The following is a 19,809-nucleotide window of genomic DNA, read 5'->3' as shown; positions in this document are numbered from 1 at the left end:
CTGCCTGTCTACGGACTCGGTTCTGTGTGCGGTGCTCGGTGATGCTTTCTGCCTTCATACACAGGTTAATACGTTCTGTTGACAAAATTTGTGGTTGATTTACTCATTTATCAGGGTCACGTTCATTCTGTACTTTATTGTGTTTTGTTTTACTCCCCTGCCCCCCATTCTTCCAATTGATGTCTTCTAGGTTAGAAAATGTATCTAAACCCTAATGATACCTGGTGTACTATTAGTTTATTGTTAAAAATGGTTGTCATATAAATAGCAGATAGCTATGTGTTGTTTCATCTTTCCTACAAATTCCAATTTAGTTCATTTTCAGGTTTCTGATTATGAAATGGAATTTAGATAACAGTTGATAAATATGCAGTGTCTCTGTGCTGATGCTTCTAAAGCCAGATTTTAATAAATTTTTAACTGTAGAACTTACACATCATTAAGGCAAGTCTAGGTATGGGCTTAGCAGGTTTTTATTTTAGAATAGTGAATAGTTATATACACTTTAGTACTTACTTTTTTTACATGTTGTTTTATCTTGATTTGCTTTTTGTGAAACAGCTCAGACTGGTCTTAACCTTGGAATTCTCTTGCCTGCTTGTGATGGAATGCTGGGATTATAGGCATACTTTACATACTTGTCAATGACTTATCTTACTTGATTTTCCACAGTTTTGTGCCTTAGATGTTCCTAGCCTCATTTTAAAGATAGACAGCCAGGGCTGGGGAAAGGCTCAGCAGTGAAGTGCACTGGTTGATTTTCAGAGGGAGAACCCAGGTTCAATTCCCAGCGTCCACATGGCAGTTCACAAGTGTCTGTAACTTCAGTTCCAGGGGGTCTCACACCCTCTCCTGGCCCCTGCAGACACAGCATGCTCATAATACATAGACATAGGTGCAGGGAAACCACCCATACACATGAAATAAAAATAAATAAATCTTTTTAAAAATTAAAAAATGGGAAGTCTAGAGATATTAAGAAACTCACCCATGTGTGTGTAGTAAAATAATAGTAGTAGATTTACCCTCAAGTCAGTGAGCTCCTCAACTGCAAGTTCTTGGCTGGATTCACAGTACTCATGTGGAGCTGGCCATAAATGCAATCAGATAATGGTGGTTACCCATCCCGTGCCCTCCATAGTATTTGTACCACTGTTCAGCATTCAGTTTATGACTGCTAAGTACTATAAAAGTCTGCTCAACAAGATAGCTTTCTTGTCAGTGCCAACTTGATTTCTCCGTGTCCTGTGGCCAAAGCATGTGATGTCTTCAGCAGTAACTTCTTACCATCAAGTTCTGAGGGACAGACAGCCAAGAGCAGTGACAGTAGACTGTTTTATTTTGAGGGTCCCCAGGATTTTTCTCACCAACAACTCGGAAGTATCTCACATCTGCACTACAAGTTTCATTTGACAACTTACAACTTCTGAGGAGAGCATTATGTATTCCTATATAGAACAACTCCAATTAAGTAAGGCAGCGCGCACATGCACGCACACACGAACGTATGCACACATGCACAAAGTTTATGAATAGTAGTTTCCATAATTCAGACATTTTTTTCAAACATCTTTAAGTGCTAATTATTCTTGCTCCCACATCCTCCTCAGCCTTCCCTCTCACCTCTTCCCCTTTCCCCTCGTATCACTTACGCTCTTTTAAAGTTGAGAAATGAAACACTTCAATTTTTATATAAAATAAATAAAAGGCAGTTTAAAAAACATCTGGGTGTAGTTGTGTGCACCTTTAATCCCAGCACTCAGGAGGCAGAGGCAGATGGATCTCTTAGGAGTTCAAGGCCAGCCTGGTCTACAAATTGAGTTCCAGGACAGCCAGAGCTACACAGTGAGATCCTGTCTTTTTTGAGAAGGGGAAGAAGAAAGAAAAGAAAAAGGAAAGAAAAAAAGTCTAGAGTTCTGTGTTGGAGCCTAGTAGGGTTTTGTGTGTGTGTGTGTGTGTGTGTGTGTGTGTGTGTGTGTGTGTGTATTTAAATCTAGCCCTTTAACTAAATCCCTAATGTATGAGGGCAACCTGGGAGAAGGACTGCCAGCCTTGAAAACCACCCAGAAAAACGGAAAGAGGTGCCTGGAGGTGCTGAGGGAGTGGCGGAAGTCCCCTGTTTTGTTTACTGTCTGTCATACAATTCCAATACAGCTGCTTCCAGAACCTTTTGCAGCATCATAAAATCCCATGCAGGCTTGTGTGTGGGGGTCCATTCCCTCCTCCCTCTTTTTATGTGAGTCCAAGGATGGAACCTGCCTTGCCCAGCTGTCGCACAGGTCAGGCCTTTCATTCTGTTTTTTTTTTTTTTTTTTTAAAGTAGCCTCCACCTCTTTAATGTCACTAAGGTAACCTCCACTTTATCCTGTCTTTGCTGCTGATACTGTAATATGTAAGTTACCCACCATACGGGGACTGCCTTGTGTGATAATTTTTCCAGGTATATAAGAAAATTAAAAAAAAATTCTGTATAGGGCTTTATGATCTAGTGAAAAATTTGAAATGTAACTTTATTAAAAGCTAATTAACTGCATCCCAGAGTAGTATGGATTAGATGGAATAGCCCATTCCATACTTAAAACTTAGCTCAGACTCTTTATAGACGGTACTCCACAGCAGGTGACCTTCAGAGATGCAGCGTAGACACAAAGACAGATGTGGTCCTCTCTCATGGTTTGCCTGTATGAACTCTCAAAGTCAAACTCTTTAGTTCCTTATGTAGGGTGATGCTTTAATCTGTACTTAACTTATGTCACTTAATATAATATAAGTGATACACACATAGGTATTGTGCTTTATTATTTTGGAAATAACAACTGAAGAAGCATGTTTGTGTATGCATGTATCTGTATGTGTGAGTGTTATCACTGGATAGATAAAAGAATAAAAAGTAGACAAGACTTTCATGTTTCCACTTGGTTGTTTGAGAAAATGGTTAGGTTATGGGCACCATGGTAGGGAAGAAAGGAAAAGAAACAGGAGAGAGAGAGAGTAAGATTGATGGACTGCCTTGCACCTGAGGAAATTGAGGTTACTGCTACAAAAGTACGTTTTAGGCTTAGGTTTTAGGCTTAAGATAGACATCTGAAGACTTACATTTGGGGACAGTATTGGCATCTAGTTGTTAACTGGGGTCATGAGAATTGATGGCTTTAAATGAGGATAGGATAGGGCCAAGCTTACACCACTAGAGAAGATAGGAAGGTTATGAGGTAATTTAGATACAGGAAAGAAGAAACTATGCCACAGATTATAAAAACACCAAAAGACAAGCTCAGTTTGTTTGGCTGTTAGGGGACTTTTACCACAGAAGTTTCAGTAGAGTGAGCAAAAAAGTGGGTGGGTTCCATATCTGTAGATTTAAACAACTACAAACTGAGCTGGGCATGGTGGTGCACACCTTTAATCCCGGCACTTGGGAGGCAGGGGCAGAAGGATCTTTGTGATCCTGATCTACAGATTGAGTTCCAGAACAGCTGAGAACACTGACTTAAAAGGGCCTCAAGCCAACATCTCTCTAACCTCCTCCTTTATCCTCCCCTGCCCTTCATAAGAATATGAATTTGGGAAATAAGAATTTCTCTACTCAAGGTGGGTCATGGAAATTGAACTGTAGTTTAGCTTCAGTTGTCAACCTGGCAGACCTGAGGAATTGCCCCTATCACATTGACTTGTGTTTGAGCCACTTCCTTAATTGCTAAGAGATAAAGGAGAGTCCAGCCCATTGTGGGTAGCACCATCCCTGGGCAGATGGATGTGTGCTGTATAGGAAAATTAGCTGGGCAAGCCAGGGAAAGGCCAGCTAGTAAGCAGGGCTCCTCCGTGTTAGAGAGACAGACAGAGAGAGACCTTTCCTCTCCCCAGTTTGTTGTGGTCAGTATTTCCCTAAAGCAGGCCATAATGCTTATAATTGCCTCTAGCTTTCTCCCCTACCTGTCTGATTAGAGCTGGCCATTAAGAAATTCTCTGACCAATCTTGCTTTATAGTAAATAATAAGATTTTCATCCCAGAAGGGATTTTCTCGTATACCTGGGAGGAAGGAATGCCACAGAAGCCAAGAAGGGTCTGAATTCTTTGCATTTGGTGCAAAGAATTCATTAAAAAATAATTTTCTTTGGGTCTTTGATTAAGTAAATGTTACTCTTTCCTTTTGCTGACACTGGAGTGTCAGCCATGGTTGTTGTGATAGGGAGGAGACCACACCACCTCACAGAAATGTTTCATCTCCGCCCTCTCATTTCTAACTTCTAGGGAATAGATTTCTGGGGATTAGGATGTTTTAGGTCTTTGTTTTAGTTACATTTCTCACTGCTATGACAAAGTGACAGAAGAAGCTTAGGAAAGTAGGGATTTATTTGGATTACTGTTAAGAAATTAGAGTTTATTGTGGTGGGAAAGCATGATGGTAGTGTCTTGAACTGACAGTCATGGTACGGCTACTCTCAGGAAGCAAAGAGAAGAGTAGATACTCAAGTCCACATTCTCCATTAAATAAAAGACTAAATAAAGTCCCCAAACCCAGCCCGTAAAATGCAGCATCACCTACATTCAGGGAAGGTCTTTCTATGTCAGCCTAATCTAGAAACTCCCTCACAGACACTCCTGGCTGGTTCTAAATCCAGTGACATTGACAATGAAAATTAACCATCATAGTTCTTTTCAGCATCTCCTCCCCTTTCCTTTATCCCCTTCTCACTTCCTTTATCCCCTTCTCACTTCTTTCTTCTTTCCTCTGCTTCCATCCCTTCCTCTCTCATCTCCCTACCTCTCCTCTTCTTCTCTTCCATTTCCCCTCTCTGCCCCCCTTTTTTCTCTCTGATCCAGAAATCAGTCTAAGGCCACGTGTGCTAGGAAAGTGAACCACTGAACCATATCTCCGGCCCTTTATTTGGTGTCTTGGGCAATTTTTAGATATGGTATTCAAATACTTTGAAAGAGTCTAAATAGCTCTTTTAGGAGGGATGCTCAAATGTAGTAATAAAGTAGATAGATGATTCCTGGACATGGAAACTAAGCTAAGAGTAGGAGCCACAGTTTTCTGGCCTGAAGTCAGATTTATTTGAGAAGAAAGAATTACCTAAGTCATATAATCTAAATAAATAATTAGTATTCTATCTATTCAGATGTGATGCAGAAAAAAGAGTTGGTTGTGCTATAATGCAAGAGAGAAGTGCTTTTGTTAGGTCCTAGGTAGAAAGCACCTTCTTACAAAACTTGACAGCCCTAACCTCATGAGGCTATAAATTTAGTATGAAGAATTACAAAACTAGGCTGAAATTTGGAGATTGAAGTATAACATACTTCCCAGCTCTTCATGAATCATTGTGAAGAATTTGAAGGCTTCCTAATCTGTAATGTTTCAGACTACACACTCCGCAGATCACTTAAGTCCTGTTGATCTTTCAGTAACCCTGTTCTTTGATGAATCTATACCAGTTGTTAGTCAAAACAGAATTGTTTTCTAGAATCTTCTTGTAGAGCATTTGAACAACTTTCCCATAAAGGCTGTTTGAAATATTAATGTGAGTTTCCCCATTCCTCTTTTATCAGCTTACCCACTCATTTATCCCTGTGTTCACATCTCTTCATGTTCAGTTTGGTGTAGGTTTCATCTACTAAATATTTTCTTGGTGCGTGAATGTGTTTATAGTAGTCACATTGCTTGTGTTTATTTTGGATTGATTTAGATTTACTTTTCTTAAATAAAAAGTTTTAAAATAAATTGAAGAAAATCCTCTGGTATCTTTGACCCTTTTTGTGAATTTGTCCTTTAGTTGAATTTAGAAGTGCCCCCACACAAAAAATACATCATGTTCATTGTCACCTGGCTTTATATGGTATTGTAAGAAGGACTGAAAATATTTATGATTTGAATTGTTGCACATCAACATTACTTGTAAGCATCAATGGTTTAAACTAGAGTATGTAACCAGTTGTGAATCGTTTCATCTTATGGGTTAATTAACTTCTATAGTTTTAACATTTTTAGATAATTTTGAAAATGACTTTTTATTAATTATATTTATTAGTGAAGTTCCTGTAATTCATCAGCCATGGTCTAAATATTTACATTTTAAAGTTAATGAAAAGTGGTGATTCTTTATACTTCAATCAAGTAGGTTTCATTTTAAACAAAAGCAAAAGGAAAAAGGAAATATGACTTGCCACTTTGCATGCACATTGTTTATTTTTATTTCCTACAAGAAAAATATGCTCACTTTGGCACTTCTGACCTGTTATTTATAGAAGCTGTATTGTGTTGCAGTTTCAGAAGGAGAAATCTAGGGTTGGGGTTTGAAGGAGCAGTTGAAGGTGATAAAAGTAATGCATCAGTACAGCCACACCAAGGGCCTGTCTGGTCCTGTGTGTGCCAACAGAGAAGTGCTTTGCGGCAGGCCATCTAGACCAAGAGGACTCCCTCAGAGTGCCAAACATGTCGCCAGGTTTCCAGCTGGAGCTTGCTTGGAGTGTCTGGGAAGGAGCGGGAGAGAGGTAGAAATGCGAAGAGCGAAGACAGCTGCCTGGCCCCTTCAGTGCACAGTCACTGTACACAGCCGAGACCTGTCTGTCCAGATGGGAGCCAGTCGAGACCCTGGTCTTCTCTCACTCTTAAGTACACGTGGCAGTAATGTCATAAGTGTTTGCCTAAGTGCTCTGAGTGCTTAACAGTGACATGTGTGAGGAGGGCAGAGTGGGTTCTGCACCACATGATTTTCTCCAGTGAAACATGGTTCGACATGTAATACGTATTGTTGAGAAGAGATTAAAGCACCAGCTTTTACTGGACAGTAATTTAATAGTGCCTCCTAAATAATCAGATTGGGTACCTCATTCTTCAGCGAAGTCCTACCAGAACCCTCCAGAAACAGATTGTCTGCACATCTGTTTCACGTTTTGTATTGAGTTGATGATAGAAGAATATGCAATTTTTTTGAACTAGGCATCATTCTTGGATTACAGAAGTAAATTTTTTTTTCCATTTTCTTAAAAACATTTCTTGTCTAGATGACTTTTTTAGCTTTCAAAGAAAAAAGTCTTAAAGCAGAGAACAGGTGTGTCTTAGTTGGTGTTCTATTGCTGTGGAGAGAGAGGCATCATGACCAAGGCAACTCTTGTGAAAGAAAGCATTTGCTTAGCGGCTTGCTCACAGTTTCAGAGACTTTGTCCATTTTGGTCATGGTGGGAGCATGGTGGCAGGCAGGCAGGTAGGTGCTGGAGGAGTAGCTGAGCGCTACATCCTGATCGGTAGGTGGAGGAAGTTGGGGGAGAGGAGACCTAGTATGGACTTTTGAAACCTCAAAACATACCCCCAGTGATACAAACGCTTTCTCCATCAAGGCTAAACCTCCTGGTCCTTTCAAAAAACGTCATTCCTGTAACTAAACATTCAATATGCGAACCTTCCAGGCCATCCTGTTCAAACCATCGCAAATATTTCTGTTGTTGTTCCACTTCCTGAGTCTGAAAGGAATCTTGCTTTCCTATCGTTGTATTGCTGAACAGAGGTAATTAACATTACTGTGTACTACCAATTTAAGGTACCCAAGTTTTTTTTTTTTTAAAAAAATATATTGTTTAGTTAAAATTCTTTTGAGAGAAGAAGTTTACTTTGGGAGTAGGATATTGTGATAAATAGGAAATATTAATTCCTACATGAATATGACCCCAGTTGTGCATTTGTGTTTTTATGCATACATTTTACAGTTATTTCCTAAAATTAATCTTAACTGTTGCAAAATACATAGTGGCATTGACTTCTGGATACGGAATTGCATCATTTCCAACTTTATGCCATATTGATTCCAGTTTTCATGTTTGTGTAGCTTGAAGGATGTCAAGTTCAAGTGTCACGGCGTCCTCTCTGCTATGGTGGAGGACTTCAGGTTCTGTGTCACCGCGTCCTCTGTTAACTTGGTATCTTGGGCTCTGAAGATCCCCTTACTCTGCTTTCTTGCTTGGAAGTTGAGTCCTTTCCTTTTGTTGCTACCCACGTCAAGGGGAAGCAGTAGGTGGAAGGAAAAGGCGAGCCTTTCCTGCTCCCAGCACTGCTGACTGCCGCCCTGTGGTAGAGACCCATCCTGCAGCATATCATCCCTCCCAAGACTTTTGGCCAGAGAGAACGGGTTTTGTCTGGAGAGTCTTGTTTTAAATATAGTTCTGGGGTTTGGGTTACCCTGCAGTAAAAAGTGTGCAGTAGAGTGGTTGTGGGGATTCATTGCCTTATGGGTAATTCTTCAGAGTTTGATTTCCCTTTTCAGTTCACCTACTAATATTATTCTTCTGAGATCTTAAGTAATTGTTTTGTCAGTAAGAATAAAGATGCAGCAGGGAGCTGGAGAGATGGCTTGGTGATTCAGAGTAGTGACTGTTTCTCCTGAGTTCAGTTCCCAGCGCCTACAAGGTGGCTCACAGCATCTGTAACTCCAGTTCCAGATGCCCTTTTCTGGCCTCCAAGAGCACCAGACATACATGTGGTAGGTACACAGACATAAATTCAGATAAAACACTTATACATGTAAAATAAAATTTTTAAAACATTTCAAAGGAGATGAGACAGCTCTATTTGGCTAGGCTATCTGATTCTCATGTTATTATATAGTAGAAGATGTGTGGCATCCACAGTTAGTTGGTCCTGTAGAATGTATCTGCCACATCCCTCCTCTAAAGCTACATCTCTAGGTTCAACATTCTTATGGATCGCACTCCAGCTCTGCATCTTACTAGATGCACAGTAGTAGGCAGCTGCCTCTTACTGCTTCAGTGTACTTATTGTAAGTAGGGATACCGAGCCTGTTTCATTGGTCATGTCTCACAGTGCCTAGCATGGAGTAGACACCAGTCAATGTTACATTTTTCCTTTATTCTTTTCTAGTTTTAGAAGTTGTGTCCTTCTTAACATAGTTCGTGTGTATATGTGTAGCCATGTACATATAGTTAGGCATATATGTATTAGTGAATCTATAAACGTGCACACACAATTTTTAATATAATACGCCGTCATTTCTGAGACTATTTTCTTTTCACATACAATACAAAGGCTTGTTTATCCAATATCCAGTAATGTAGGATATTAAATCAGAAGCAGGTATTGTTACAGGTACACATAGTTATTCCTAGCTGCAAAATGATAACACGGAAACACTAAAAAGAAAGATTAGGGCTGGACGTGATGGTACACACCTTTAATCCTAAAGATCGAGGAGGCAGAGACTGCAGAATTTCTGTGAGTTTGAGGCCAGCCTGTTCTACATAATGAAACTGCACTCTCCCCAAAGAAAGATTAGAAACTATTGAATTAGGTGTGTGTGTGGGGGGAAGAGATCTTCTAAGACACCTTTTTATCACAGGTTTCAGCACAATAGTTAATTTTTTAAATTAGTAAATTGAATTTTTCATATGTATTTCTGGTCACTCTCCCGATCAGTTAATATCTAAATGGAAATTATCATCATTAATTGCAATCGTGACCCTACTAATATGAAAACAAATGACAATGTTTCATTTTCAAAGGATTGACATAAAGTAATTAAAATTCTGGAGATACTCTCATACAATACTGGGTTTCTAGCTTGGGTATTTAGAACACAGTGTATATATTTCTGCACAGGTGACACATTTCATCACAGTTCAAGAAACAAGTTGGTGATTCATTGTAATAGGACAAAATCAATATAGCTAGCATTAGATGTTCACTAATTACGTAGGCATTGTTTACATTTCCTAATAAACAAGACTGTGTGTGTGTGTGTGTGTGTGTGTACACCCCAGGAAGCAGACTGACAGGTAAGGTTATTTGTTGATATCTCTATCAACCTCTTTCATTTTCCCGCTGGTTTAAGAACTCATGAGAATTTTCTTTTCAGTTCTACTTTTTAACCTTGAAGACTAGAAACTATTTTGAAAGGAGAAAGCACAAAACAAAGGACTATCATGGTATACAGAAAAGAAACCAATATATTTGAACTAAATATAAAGGGAATGTTAAAAGAATCCAAAAGTGTATTTGCTGAACAGATGCATTTCTAAAAAGTTTATTATGAATGAGATTGTGTTATATTGGGAAAAGGAAGTTTTCAAACTACAGAAGGAACATGACATTAGAGGAAGGAGCTCATCTTACTCCTGTAAACCACGTAACACTCACCTGGCTTCTCAGTTCCTTATCTACAAATGCTGGGGATCACTGACTTTAAGAAAGTTTCTTTCCAACATTAGTAATCTATGATTGCAAGTTTAACTTCACAGTATTTTATTGTATATGTCTCTATACTTTTGGATCACTGTGTTAGAGGAGAACTTATCTTAAGTTGGCACCAGGCAATGCAAAGTTAAACAAAGTAAGTATAGATCATAATACACTTCTGTTGTGTTGCTTTTTGCTAGTGTCATATATACAAAACCATAATGAAAAGCTTTGCTTTTCCAAGTGTGTGTGTGTGTGTGTGTGTGTGTGTAGTTTTGGTGGTGGTGGTGTTAGTCCATATTGTTTTGCAGTTTGCTTATTTCACTTAAATTGTCTTGCAGATCTTCCAGTTTTTTCCCCCCTATATATTTTCCTTATTGGTGGTTGCATGGGTGCTCATGAATTTTAGGTCATTTCCAGTTTCATATTATTAAGCAGGGCAGTAAAGAGCATCCATCACTTAACAAACCCTTCTTATATGACGGTGCTCATTATTCATCTGATCTTCCCAAGCCTTATGTTAGTACTAATTAGCATGATGAAATTACTTGTGAGGAAACTACTTACAGAGCTGATAAGTAAACATATTTACCCAGTCAGTTTAACACCAGATTTCATGCACTGCTGTGCCACATCTTTTATTGGATCCTGCTCCTGAAAGTGTTGAGATTTCAGTGTGTGTGTGTGTGTGTGTGTTTACATTTGTGAGTGGGGTACATCCTTGTCTTCCACTTTACTTGAAACAGGATCTCTTGTTTGCCATTGTATAAGCCAGGCTATCTGGTCCTCACAAATTATTGGGTAGTCCCTTGTCTCCATCTTCCCATAGGAGTGTTGGGTTATATCTGTGTGTGTCGCTGTATTTGGCATTTAGCTTGGTTCTGAAGGTCTAACGTCAGATCTCCAGTATTGTACTCACGTGCTTTATCTGCTAAGTTACCTCCTTGGCCCAAAGGGTGAGATTTCAAACGAGAAGAAATTGTGTAGAGCTGAGAACGATTGTGCAGGCTCACTTCAGCCCTCATTCCCATCTGCCTTAGCAAGAGTGCCTTTAATTGTTCATCCAGACTAGAGGATTGGGGGGGGGGGGTTGGTTCATTAATAACTCGGCAGAAAGACCAGCAGTTTGTTTAGAACAAAGATGCTGTTTACTTCATTCAGTAGTTTTGAACTCTTCTAGCTTTGTAAAAGGATCTATTTATTTGGTTTCCATGTGATTATTATTAGATGGAGTGTGAAATAAAATAAAGGGCATTTAATTTGGGAGTTGGGCTTATGTTTTAATTCTCAGATATCAAGAGTAGCTTGGTGTCCTTGGGCAAGCTAGTTAATATCTTGAGTTTTTCCTTCACTATAATACAGACAGCACAAGAAAAGGAATGCAGTAGTTAGTATGGAAAGTACAGTACAAAAATAGGGTATTGTTAGTTGTTACCTTGGTGCTTATTTGCCTTTGAAAAATTGTCCTTGTGTTTGTCATAGGACTTGTCCAGTTTGGTAAGATCTGAACAGGCAGAATTGCATTTATGTGACTAGCCATCATTCACAAAGTTAAAACAAACAAAAAACCTTATCCATTAAAAGAAAAAAATGGATCTATGAAAGATAAGTGATTTCTGAACCAAAAGAACTGATGTGGTATGAACCCAGATGGGTTTATATGTTGGCATGTAGTTTAATAAAGCTCACTAGGCTCTGCTTGCCTTCCCACAGGCACCAAACAGATTATGTTTATGACTTAAGCTTACAGCTTAGCCTTCATAATTTGAAAAGAGTTTAGAAGGTAATAGCCATATAGTTTACTGACTTAATTACAGTGTTTGGCTTACAAGCAGTGGCTTGCAAAAACTAGATTTATTAGGCCACATAATTAACTGGCAGAAATACAAGACCGACTGCTAAATTGGTTGTCCACTCCATAAGAATTCAAAACTGGGACTCAAAGTAGTCAGGAGTTGCTTTATTACTGACAATCTAGAAAATGCATGTGTATACTGCTGTCTCTAAAAAAAAAAATCTGCATTGTCTCTCTGGCTTGAAATCACCATTTCTGTAGTGTTCAGTGGAAATTAAACCATATGAAATTGCTAGTAGTCAGTTTTACACTGACTTAGAAAACCATCTCATGCAGTTCAGCCTACTAATGTAGAAGAATGATGTACCAGAGCTCACAAGACCTGAAAAATCAGAGTTCCATAAGGGAGAAGAGCTGCTGCTGTCTGTCTGTGCGGTTGCCCTCCCCGCCCCCAGGAGAATAAGCACTCAAGGTAGGAGAAATAGTGACTGAGCTTACACATTGCCAATAGCGTGGGCCATCCAGATGACAAAGGAAAGGGCAGTATAAAGATGTTTGGAGCCAGGGATGCTCTGTAGCACAAGGATGAGGGCCTGAGGTTGGATCTCAAGAATCCACATGAAGGCCAGGCACTGTGGTGCACATATGTAAACCCAGTGCTGGAGGCAGGGAGCTAAGCAATGCTGGGTCAGTCGGTGAGCTCAGGGTGGTTAGGAAACAGAAATTAAGGTACAGCATGGTAGAGAAAGATACTTCATATGAACTTCTGGCCTCTACATACCTCAGGGGCATGGAAAAACAACTGCACCCACACACATGTGCACACCGCATACACAGCACGTGTGTGTATGTGTCTGTGTGTGTGTGTAAATTAGACACATACACATATAAGTAAAATTTTATGGTGCCTGTGGTCCTGTAAATTCTTTTATGAGAACCCTAATGAAACTCACTTGTCTACACACACAAATACTGAAAAAGCCAAAAGGAAGAGGATCTGCAGGGGGTGGGAGGGTAAGAGGGCAGTGGGGGTACAAATGTGATTGAAATACATTCTCTACCTGTATGAAACTGTCATAATGAAACCCATTATTATGCATGGTTAATATAAAAACTTTAAAAATATATAAGATGAAAGAATGAGTTGTTCTTACTAGCCATTTGTTGATCCCTCTCATTTTGACAGATGTGCCAAGTTTTTACCCTTTGTACTTTGTGTGCCTTAAACTGTCCTCCTTTAAAGATAAATAATTAAGGTTCAAAGAGCTACAATCATAAAATAATGTAATAAGATAATGTACTTAATTCGTATAGAACCAGAACTTCAAGTTTAAGACAGACCAGCTTTTCTTTCAACATTGTCACTGAAATCCCACTAAAGGCAGAAGGGAGCACATCTGCCCCCTGGAAGGTCGGTTGGCATTGCTGTCTCAGGGTGGATGTCACCTGTTATCTGTTTCATAGGTTTGGTTTAAAAATGCTGAGGGGATTGTGTCAGTGTGTTAACTCAGACTTGGAATTAACTGTTTGAAATCGCTGCATATTGTTTCAGCTTGAGGAAAGTGGCTCATTCTACCTTAGTGTCTATATGACCGACCTGTTTTAAATTGTCCTCTGATCTAAGAAGTAGGCCAAGGGTGTCTATTAAGTCAGTATTTCTCCCCAGCATTTTTTGGCTTATAGAGAATTAACCAATAGCATTTGATCTTTCTATACAGCTGTATATTTCTTTAAATTAATTTGTTTTGCATCTTGACTGCAGTTTCCCCTCCCACCTCTCCTCCCCCACTTTGTGTTTGTGGGTAGGTCACCACCCAATCTAGTCTTCCTCTTTTTCTGTTCAGGAAAGGGCAAGTCTTATGGATATCAAGTTGCAGTAAGACTAAACACCTCCCTATGACTGGGCAAAGTTACCCAGTATAGGAATAGGGTCCCAAAAGCTAGCAAAAGAGTCAGAGATAGCCCCTGCTCCCACTGTTAGGAATCCCACAGGAGGTCCAAGCTACACAACTGTAACGTGCAGAGTGCCTGGGTCAGTCCCGTGCAGACTCCCTGGCTGTCAGTTATCTCTGTGATCCCCTATGAGCCCAGGTTAGTTGTTTCTGTGTCTTTTCTTGTATCCTTAACCCCTCTGGCTCCTACAATCTTTTCTCCGCCTCTTCTGCAGGATTCCCCTAGCTCCTCCTAATGTTTGGCTGTGGGTCTGCATCTGTTTCCATTAGATGCTGGATGAAGCCTCTCTGATGACAGTTGAGCTAGGCAGCAATCTATGAGTATAACATTGTTAGTTATCATTACATTGACATTTGTCCCCCCTAGTCATGTTTGGTTTAATCCTAAGTCTCTGGGTCATCTAGCCTGTGTGTCCTAGTGCTCCCAATAGTCTCAGGGAAGGGTTTACTCTCCTGGCATGAGTTTTAGGTTAGACCAGTCATTGTTTGGCCACTCCTTCAATCTCTAGCCTACCCTTACCCAGCACATCCCATAGGCTGTACATCTTGCTCCACTTGAAGTCTTGCTTAATGACAGGAGATGACCAATTCAGGCTATGTATCCACTATTACTAGGAGTCTTACCTGGGCTCTTCCTTGTAGATTCCTGGGAGATTCCCTTGCGCCAGGTTTTTACCTGACCCTGAAATACTCCCCTTTCCAGTAGTCTCTTCTAGTACTCTCCCATTCCCTATCGGTCCCCACAACCTGATCTCTCATGTTCCTGTCCCCATCTGCCCACAACTGTATGTTTTTATTCTAATTAACTCAGCAAATAGTGCAATCGAGAATTAAGTAGCTTAGGAAGCACTTAATAATGTTGTTATAGTTAAAATTTACTTGAAATAGTCTTTGTTGTTATATACCTAACATGTTAGGTAGGAGCTTTATAAAAACATCATCTTTTATTTTTCTTTATTGGTTTTAATTTATTTTTAATACTATTATTGCTACTGCTTTGTTTATTTTTATATTGTGGCAGATGTGTACATGTGCTGCAGTATGTGTGTGGAAGTCAGGAAATTTGTGGAAGTTGGTTTTTCCCTTCTACTATGTGGGTCCCAGTGATCAAACCCAGACTGGCAGCCTCTTTACCTGCTGCATCATCCTGTTGGCCCACCACTTTGTTTTTGATAGTCTTTTACAATAGAGCCCAGGCTTGATTGGAATTTGAGCCAATCCTTTTGCCTCTAGAGTGCAGAGATGGCCAGGTATGTGCCAGCACACCTAGCCATTACTCTTTTTAAAAGACATTGGACTGTTGGAAGAAAGGAGAACAGCAAGAAGTCTTTAAGTTACATTCATGACAGTGTTGCTTTTTATTGGTGTTGGAGGAGTGGGAGAGTAAAGACAAGGGGAGTGGGCTTTCTGGTCAGTGCTGGAGCATGCATCCAATGGTTTGCCGACTGCTTTCCTAAAGAAGTAGGGTCATGATGTCATTAAAAGGGGGAGCTTGGATAGTTTACTCTTTTGAAAACTTGCTATCTCTCCAAAGTGTTGTATATAGGAACATTTAGTAAGAAAACTGAGGTGGTATCACCATGGCTGGAGGTGGGGGATCAGCCACAGGAAAATTCCATCGTTCTAATAATTTGAAGAATATCTTTGTAGAAGTTGCTCTTGTAAACATGCCAAAATTATTGTTTCTGTTTTGTTTTGTCTTAAAAAACAAAAACCTGATTTGGTTTAGTTTTCTCACCAGAAGGGAATTTTTTCTTGAGTAGTTGGGTTTTTAAATGGTCAGTATTTTCTTTTCTATTTTAGATGATAGCATTTCTGCTGCAAGTACTTCCGATGTTCAAGATCGCCTCTCAGCTCTTGAGTCACGAGTTCAACAACAGGAAGATGAAATCACTGTACTCAAGGCAGCTTTGGCTGATGTTTTGAGACGTCTTGCAATCTCAGAAGATCATGTAGCCTCAGTGAAAAAGTCTGTGCCAAATAAAGGTAATTAAGTATGTTGTTCATAAGAGTCTTGTGTCTTCTGCCCTTTTCTTTTGAAAATTGAAACTTGAAATACAATACTATTTGCCTGGGAATTACTTGTGATTATAGTAGGTTTCTTTATTTCCCAAATTCTGAAAGTTTACTCTTTACTGTTTCAGTTGGGAACTTTGTGTAATACTTCACTTATAGACTTTTTCACCATAATATTTCTTTTTTTTAAATTATTTATTTATTTATGATGTATACAATATTCTGTCTGTGTGTATGCAGGCCAGAAGAGGGCACCAGACCTCATTACAGATGGTTGTGAGCCACCATGTGGTTGCTGGGATTGAACTCAGGACCTTTGGAAGAGCAGGCAGTGCTCTTAACCGCTGAGCCATCTCTCCAGCCCTCACCATAATATTTCTAACTATGTAATAAATTTGTTGAGCAAGGACTGAATCTTTTTGTGCCTCTCATCCTAAATATAGCTAGGCATTCGATCTACCTATTACAGAAACCTATTACAGAAGATTAAAACAGTTGTAAATTATTTAACTTCATCCCAAGCCTTCTGTGGTCAGTATTTAAAATATTGTCAACCTCAATACAATAGGAATTTTAACATCCAAATATTCAGCAGAAAAGACCCCATTGCTCTCCTTTAAATCATATGTAGCTTTTTGTTCTTCAAACATCAAGAATTTTTAATTCTTTCAAATTAACCAGGCACTTGAAATACTTCTTGGTGGAGCTTATAGAGACAAGACCAACATGGTCACTGTCCTCAGCAATGTTTGGAAAAGGGAGATTTGCACTGACTGCTCTATCCGGATTGCAGTGAGTTGGAATTAGAAGACAACACGGAGAGAAGTGCTTTGTTGCCCTAGATGCTCACTAGACAGATGCACACAACGCAGTTAGCCAGGGTTCCAAGAAAGACTGTGGAGCCAGTGTTCGAATGCTGAATGTGAGATGTGTGTGGCAGTGTATGCATGGGCATGTGTAGATTGCTGAAGTACAGGTGAGGTGTGCTTGCTGCTGTTGGCCAACAAGATTCTGGGACTCAACTTACAGGTGAAAGTTGATATGATAGTGCTATAAAACAAGAAAGCCCAGCACAACATCAGTGATGCAAGTTGCCAGCTGCAGCAGAAAGAACAATTAAAATAGATTAAGAAGTAACACTTGGAGTTTGATGTATAAGAATATTAGAAAACCCTACAAAAGCATTCTCAATGTGATAGTAGAATTGAAAATATAGTATTTTGAGATATATAATTGGAGTTTTCTGAATGAGGAAAATTGTATAATTAAGGGCAGGGGAGAAACGGTAAGTCTTAAATAGAAAATGACTACTATTTCTAGAGATGGATAAATGCAACTCCGTAAAGAGTGCTTGCCTGCCTGCACTGGGTTCCTTCCCAATACCACTAAAAAACTAAGACACAACTCATAGTCTGCGATACAGTAGAAGAATTAAAATCCAGCAGAGTTTTTATTACACACACGCACTCAGGAGTTGTCCGAGCTGTATTGTTTGTTTATTCTATGTGTCAGAGGACAATTGGACAGAAATCAGTTCTCTCTTTCCACCCTGTGGATTTCTGGAATAAAACTCAGATCATCAGTTTTGGCAGCAAGCATCCTTGATCACTCAATATCAGTCTTACCTTCATTCTCTTTGACGTAGTAAAGCAGTTGTGTTTGTATGTTTATTTTCACTTTGTTTTGAGAATGAGTCTCCCTGTGTAGCTTAGGTTGACCTCAAGCTCAAGGTGCCATTTTCTTCACCGCCATGTGCTGGAATCATGGGCACACACCACTGTATCTGTCCTGTAAGATAGGTTTCAGATGGATAAGAGAGAAAAACTGGGCTGATTAGACATGAAAGAAATGTTGAGTGACCTGGGGAGATGTAAGTTAAAGTTTTGGAGGGAGTTATGGGGCAACAATAACAACATTGTTTGTTTTTATTATTCTTCATTTTGGACCTAAATGTAGATAGTGGAGACTTAGAAAAGTGGGGAAATTGTTCTTTATTATTAGTGGTAATTGGATACATGCATCAATGACAAGAGATAAGGAACTTTAAAGTTTAGCACATTGCTTGGCAGGAACACTTTGGATAATGTTGTGTGGTTCTTTTAAAAATTTTTCTTTCATTGTATATTTTTTTGAGAATCGGCCTTGAAGATTGCCACAGTCAAGACAGTAACATTGTTTGCTTAAGAATTGATTTTTATAAGAGAATTTTGAAGTTGCTAGAGTAGAATGGAAAACAAAACAGTTAACACAGGCTTGATAAAGTGAGTACATCTTTAGAGCAAGTTTTCTGTGTAACTGGCATTTCTACCCTCAGCTTGAATCTGTATGCATGTTTGTTAAGTCCTACAATAGAACATATAATGTTTCCTTGTTGTCTGCAGATACATATATATATGTATATATGTATGTATGTATAATGTAATAATTTGGGCTATTTCTGGGGTACATTGTAACGTTTCATGCATGTAAAGAATGTGGAATGATCAGGTAAAGATAATGGCCTGTCACCTCAGACATTTGTTGTTTATTGTGTTAGAAACATTCAGAGTTCTCTCTAGTAACTATTTTGAAACATTCAAGCCATTTTTGTCAGCCACAGTTATCCTATACTCTGTAGAGTTCCAAGTCATTTTCCCCTATCCATCCTCACCCCTGTGCCTACTAACCATCTTTTCTCTTGTACACACTTCTCAGACTCTTCCAGGCACTTTTTTCTACTTCGAAATCAATTTTTAGCTTCCACATACACGTAAGAACATGTGCTATTTTCTTTCTATGCCTGGGTTATCTCATTTAACATACTGTCCTCCTGTATGTTCTGTACATGTTATTGTAAATGAAAAGATGACTTTTTTTTTAAATGGCTGAATAATACTCAATTCTGTGGATGTCGATGTTTGTGTGAATATATAGTTACACACATATAGCATGTTATTCATCTTTTTGTTGCTCTAAAAATTTAAGAGAAGAACTAAAAGTAATAAAGTTGGGTTATGGAGCAGAGGATCAAAAGCCCTCTTCTGACCTCCACAGGTACAAATCTGCACACAAGCAAAATACCCATACTCATAAAATAAAAGTAAAGGAAAACAGCTTTAAAAAGTAACCTCATTAATTATATTGCTGATAATGTAGTTACATTATGAGGTGAGACCTATTTCCTTAATTATTCTTTCAGTTACATGGTTGACAAACTTTTATAGATGAACATATTTCATTAAGATTAATCACTTATTTCTCATTAGTAGAGAGTTTGTCTAATTCTATTTTCTAATGCTGATAATAAGACATGAAGAGATGTAAAATTTCATAAGTTTTGTTATTGAAAACTCTAAGCAGGTGTATATTTCTCTTGGGATTTGTATATGGTATGTTATCAAATCATCTAAAATTAGTTATCAGTTTTCAATTAGTAGAATTAGTATATATTAATGATATAATGATTTTCTATTATTTCAATATTTTTTTCTGGGTCAGTCCATAATATATAGAGTTTGGGATATTGTAAAGGCTTAGGGATTGTCATTTAATTCCTATCCTGAATAACATGAAAGATGGCAAGGGTTGTCAGAGGTTAGTAGATAAATTACAGTTACATTAGTCAGGTTGGGAATACTGACTATAATACTATAATGAGAGTATTAAACAGAAATCAGTGATGGTTGTGTCAGAGGATGAGGATAATTCCTTCTTATCCAGTCTAGAAGTATATAGGTAGTTATTGTCTTAGACAGGCAACAGGGGCTGGTCCTCTGTAACAGTCTAATGCTTCCTTTGTTATTTCTACTTAGGAAAAATAGGGCTAGAAGTTAAATGGTATATCTTGCTTTGAGGCAAGAGGAAATGGGAAATATTCCAAAAT

The 19,809-nt window shown here is 38.8% G+C and overlaps 1 protein-coding gene across 2 annotated transcripts in view; it reads left to right on the top strand.

Moving 5' to 3' along the window:
* Positions 1-19,809, top strand: part of Eml4 (EMAP like 4) — a 121,042-nt gene that overhangs the window by 46,442 nt on the left and 54,791 nt on the right. For both annotated transcript variants that reach the window (XM_050145983.1, XM_050145982.1), the window contains exon 2: positions 15,735-15,917. In XM_050145983.1, coding sequence (XP_050001940.1) covers positions 15,735-15,917 — 183 coding nt within the window. The remainder of the gene's footprint in view (positions 1-15,734; positions 15,918-19,809) is intronic.

Source organism: Alexandromys fortis, unplaced genomic scaffold (genome assembly GCF_014885135.2).
Source record: "Alexandromys fortis isolate MF-2015 unplaced genomic scaffold, M_Fortis_MF-2015_v1.1 scaffold_42, whole genome shotgun sequence".
Classification (NCBI taxonomy): Eukaryota; Metazoa; Chordata; class Mammalia; order Rodentia; family Cricetidae; genus Alexandromys; species Alexandromys fortis.
Note: the sequence above shows the minus strand (reverse complement) of the source record. Positions and strands in the feature narration are given on the sequence as shown.